The sequence below is a fragment of the Diaphorina citri genome, unplaced genomic scaffold, assembly GCF_000475195.1.
Source record: "Diaphorina citri unplaced genomic scaffold, Diaci psyllid genome assembly version 1.1 scaffold6786, whole genome shotgun sequence".
Taxonomy (NCBI): domain Eukaryota; kingdom Metazoa; phylum Arthropoda; class Insecta; order Hemiptera; family Psyllidae; genus Diaphorina; species Diaphorina citri.
The window spans coordinates 18,981-23,498 of record NW_007384162.1 but is presented as its reverse complement, the minus strand read 5'-3'; the positions used below and the strand labels follow the sequence as shown (position 1 = coordinate 23,498).

Below are 4,518 nucleotides of genomic sequence, written 5' to 3'. Positions count from 1 at the left end.
ATGGTAAGTTGGTAAGAGAAGTTAATACCTTGCTTGGATTGATCAGTACCTATCACCTGGTCTAAGCTCTAGGTTTGATTTTCTTGGACCCTAACCAAGCTATAATGAGGGTGGTAACTAGAGCTAGGATGTAGGCTAGACTGAAAATAATGGGTGAATTCCTTCATTTTCCTAACAAATGTTTTACTTGAGCTATTGAATGTGTTGATAGAAATATGACACCTACTCCGTCAAATATGAATTGTAACCTCCTCCATCCTACTGCTCCTAATACAAATATTACTTCTACTCAACCTGAATCTCCTAATACAAATATTACTCCTACTCCGTCCAGTGAGAATAGTGACCTCCCCGATACCGTAGCTCCTGCTACATTGTGTTCAAATTCTCCTCCTAATACTATCAGGCCTGTTACTTGTTCAATCTCATCGGATCCTAATACAAACGTTATCGCTGCTAATGCTCCTGGTGTGAATTCCCTGTTGTCCTCTAATCCTGCTCCAAACCTAGATGAGAACCCCTTACCCTCCTTGAACCCTGCTACTCGTGGCTCTGAAATGACTACTCCTACTTCCTCTGATCCTAATACAAACGATAATACTGCAGAAGGAAATTCCACACCATCCTCAAATCCCAACACAGCATTAACTGCTTCACATTCCTCAGATCCTAATACCACTGTTTTACCTCCTAATGGTCCTCATCCTGCAGAGGAAAATACTTTATCCCCCAACAATATTGAACGTGAACAGTCATCTCCTGTGTCCAGAGAACCTTCTTCCTGATAGAGTCATTTATCCTTAAATTATCCTTGGATCCGACTTCGTTTTATTACATGAGTGTGATTTTAACAATAAATGGATACTAGATTATACAAGTATTTACTGTGCTTCCGAGAAGACCTTAAGCTGTGTCCACACATAGTGGACGGCCGTCGATCGACGAGGTGAAGCTATGTTGTCGAGGCAGTGTGGACGGTTTCAGTCGACATCGATCGATGGCCGAGTTGTGGACACAGTTTTAGACCTATTTCACGAGACAGAAAAGCTTAATAGCCCCTAATTCTATAATATTCGTTGCCCAGCGACAATAACACGTTAAATATTTCAACGGGTGTTCTCGTGTTGACCCAGCACCTAAATGGAAAGTATTGTGTCTCTTCTCGCCCATCTGATGAGAGGCATACTACGGGATGGGCATGCTACGACACAGGCCAAAAGCGTCTAATGTAGCAGTTGTTCCATTGCTACGAAATAAAAACGGCGGTGGAACACTCATCTATTAAAACAAACTAAACTTTCTAAAGTTTAAACAAAGCTGGGTTCACAGTCCACACAGATGTTGACGAAAGTAATGTGTCGAGCGTCCTGATATACCTAGAGTTCCATATTCAACTGTCAAATAAAGTGATGCAATATTAAACTGTTGAGATAAAGGGACCACATGTCCTAATTCGACAGTCTAAATAAAGCACTAATATTAGAGTGCCGGTACCCAGTCACTCGGTTCCGGCACTCTAGTTTTTCTCTTCGTGCAGCAGGCCAAACCAGCAGACACTTCAGGTCCCAAAGTTCCAATCTCTAATGTAAAAAATGTAAATGCAATTTCTTTGTTATTATGTCACAACTTTGGTGCTCACTGCAGCACTGTAGGATTTTTCCCACTACATATCTCAATAATCCTAACAACCAATGTTTACCTACCATGCTGGCACCGGTCGCTATGCGCATTTACATGTCATAGCTACTCATTTTCCTCACGAGGCTGAGTGGGCCCCGCAACAGCCAGTCACGGGATCAATCATTTGCATGATACAAATTTCTTGACCCCGCCGGGAATCGAACCCGGGTCTCCCGCGTGCAAGGCGAGTGCAGTGACCACTACGCCATGGGAGCTGACTCAAATACTTACCTGGCGTGGAGGTTAACCTTGATCAACAAGGAGGTTCCTCCAGGGTGAGGCCCTTCCATTGCACTTCAAAAACGTAAAGAAAATGGCCTAAAAAAACACACACTTCTAATGTGAAACTCATTAGACTATGGTTACATTAGTGTCTAGATACGATTTTTAGTTTTACGACGTCCTAAGATATCTCTATGTATGTAATTTATTGTACGAAGAGTTTGGAAAAACGAAACCATCTGCATAGAGACGAATTTGGTTTAATTGGTATTGTGACTCCAAAAGGTCCATCATTTGAAAAAAAAAAACATACTTCTAATGTGAAACTCATTAGACTACGGTTACATTAGTGTCTAGATACGATTTTTAGTTTTACGACGTCCTAAGATATCTCTATGACTGTATGTAATTTATTGTACGAAGAATTCGGAAAAACGAAACCATCTGTATAGAGACTAATTTGGTTTAATTGCGTGACGTCTTAGAGCTTTACTGAGATGGATTCGGTCCTGCGACTTCCTCAGAAATTTAGTCCTTAGAAATCTGATCTAGTGTAACTCGTAGCTTTGTGGTTTAGGGAACTTAGGTTCATAATCTCGTAGAAAGGATAACAAAGTACACGTATTGTAACCAGGAAATTCTTAATTGAAATGCTTTTCTTTGTCACTTTTGGGTGAATTTAATAAATTTGAATTTTAAATTGAGAATTTGATTGATAGCCCGAAAAAAAAATTCAGGTTGGATTCAGATTCTTCATTGAACCTATATTTGAACTGTCCTAAATTGACTGTGAAATAGGACTCAACAATTCAAATTTGATAGTCCAAATATTGAACCAATAGGTAATTAAGTTGGAAGATATGTAGGCAAAATATTGTAATTGACCTATAGCAAAGCTCCTTTGACAAAGTAACCAATGACCAATGACATGTCCGATAGTGTAACATATGTTTCTACCACTCATAGAGTATTTTAGATCCTATAATCTCTTTCATTAGTGTTAAGACAAAAAGTGGCCCCTAGAAATACAATATTTGGACACACTATTTTGTATTGCACCATTTATGGACCGAGACAAAGTTCATTCAAGTTAAAACTGATTCCTCATTAGATATTTTTAATACCGTAACGAAAACAGAGTTATACGATATTTTACTGCAAATGGAGAGTGTTTGCGACCAAAATTAGCTTTTTAATTGAACTCTTTGTGCTTTTTATTTGAAGCCGCGGATCCAGATATCCGGACTCCAGTTCCGGATTTATCCGGATATTTTCAGCTCTAATAAAAACCTTACCCCATATTCAGATGTTGTACAAACCTTGCTTTTGTTTTGTACAAGATAAGGAAACGCTGAATTGAAGTATAAAATTTCCCGTGTATATTGTGTTTGTTACTTACATATGTTGAGACACTGACCATTAGGCCAGTTTCCTTTCCCGTGTCACTTGTAAGTCTCGGGGCTACTCGATTCTCTTTTTATTCTTGTTAGTGTGTCATAAATTTAGAGCCATGGTATTGTGGTCATTTTTGAGTTTAATTTTCACGGTGATGTCAAAATAAGTTGCGGAATGCAAGTGTGAAAAGTTGCCTTCAGGAATAGTGTGACTGAGAGAGACACTTTACTAATAGAACAGAAGAACGTGGAAGAAAATTACAGGCAAATAAAAGGCGAAATCCCAAGGGGAACCTCGTTGCTTCGTTTGATTATGATATATAATGAAGGTACCTAATGAACAAAAGCTGAGAAATAGTTGCAAAGAGGAATGAGAGATGGACTGCGCGAGAAATGACATGTAATGTTGTAGACGGGTGTAATAAGGTATGTTTCGTGTGCCTCATCATTACAAAATAGAATACCTACCATTGCTTAGAATCAGTTGAGTGGATTTTATTTGACAAACAAGTGATTTTTGATTTGATATTGTAAAATATTTATTACACTACTTATAACTACTGCTATTATAATGATAAAAGTATAATATTTTGATTGTATTAATTTATATTGTATATTTTAAATAAAATAAAAAATATTACTTTTATTGAGAAAAACCCTAAAGACATTGTTCTGTTATCATGTCAACAGGTTAGATTTCCGGTTAGTGTAAAGTCTGGTATACATACATTATTGTATTGCCTGGAAAACACAATTCAATAGATAATAAAAAGGACCTTTACAAAGTTACCGAGTGTGAAACAAATCAAACGTGCCGAAATTCTTTTTTTTTAAGTTTAATAGAGGGAAAACTGCTAAAGTCTTATCGTCCCAAAAGCAAAGAGAGGAGATAGTCAGACATTCCGAGAAAGAACCTCATATGTTTAGGATAAAATTCGCTCCGGGCGAGATTGGACCCCTCGACCTAGCGCCTTGTAAGCGTTTCGAATTGGGTTCGATTCCCGACCGGGGTGGATTTTCTCCTAAACAGATAAAGTTCGTTCTCAGTTCTCAGAATGTCTGATTTTCTATCACCTTCCTTCTTTCTTTGCTTTCGGGACGACAAGACAACAGTTACAGTTCCCTCTATCAAATTTCAGCAACAGAACTAATAGGATAGGAGATAGCCGGCTGTTACGAGAACGAACCTCATCTATTTAGGATAAAGTACGCCACGGACGGG

The 4,518-nt window shown here is 38.4% G+C and overlaps 1 protein-coding gene, 1 long non-coding RNA gene and 1 other non-coding gene across 5 annotated transcripts in view; all 3 read left to right on the top strand.

The window, feature by feature from the left end:
* Window positions 1-201: 201 nt before the first annotated feature.
* Window positions 202-1,078, top strand: LOC113472649 (mucin-17-like). Of its 3 annotated transcripts, none has more exons than XM_026832442.1 (2): window positions 202-264; window positions 301-1,078. In XM_026832442.1, the coding sequence occupies exons 1-2, from the start codon at window positions 216-218 to the stop codon at window positions 783-785; spliced, it is 534 nt and encodes a 177-aa protein (XP_026688243.1). In that variant the 5' UTR covers window positions 202-215; the 3' UTR covers window positions 786-1,078. The 3 variants fall into 3 exon arrangements, 2 of the variants coding, with proteins under 2 accessions (XP_026688243.1, XP_026688244.1); XR_003394872.1 differs by having other exon boundaries at window positions 203-968; window positions 1,007-1,078; XM_026832443.1 differs by having other exon boundaries at window positions 203-276; window positions 313-1,078.
* Window positions 1,079-1,903: 825 nt separating this feature from the next.
* LOC113472651 lies at window positions 1,904-2,060 on the top strand. The gene has a single exon (XR_003394875.1). It is a non-coding gene; the product is annotated as a U1 spliceosomal RNA (small nuclear RNA).
* Window positions 2,061-2,176: 116 nt separating this feature from the next.
* LOC113472650 overlaps window positions 2,177-4,518 on the top strand; it is an 11,200-nt gene continuing 8,858 nt past the window's right edge. The window contains exon 1 of the long non-coding RNA XR_003394874.1: window positions 2,177-2,832. This is a non-coding gene — a long non-coding RNA (uncharacterized LOC113472650). The remainder of the gene's footprint in view (window positions 2,833-4,518) is intronic.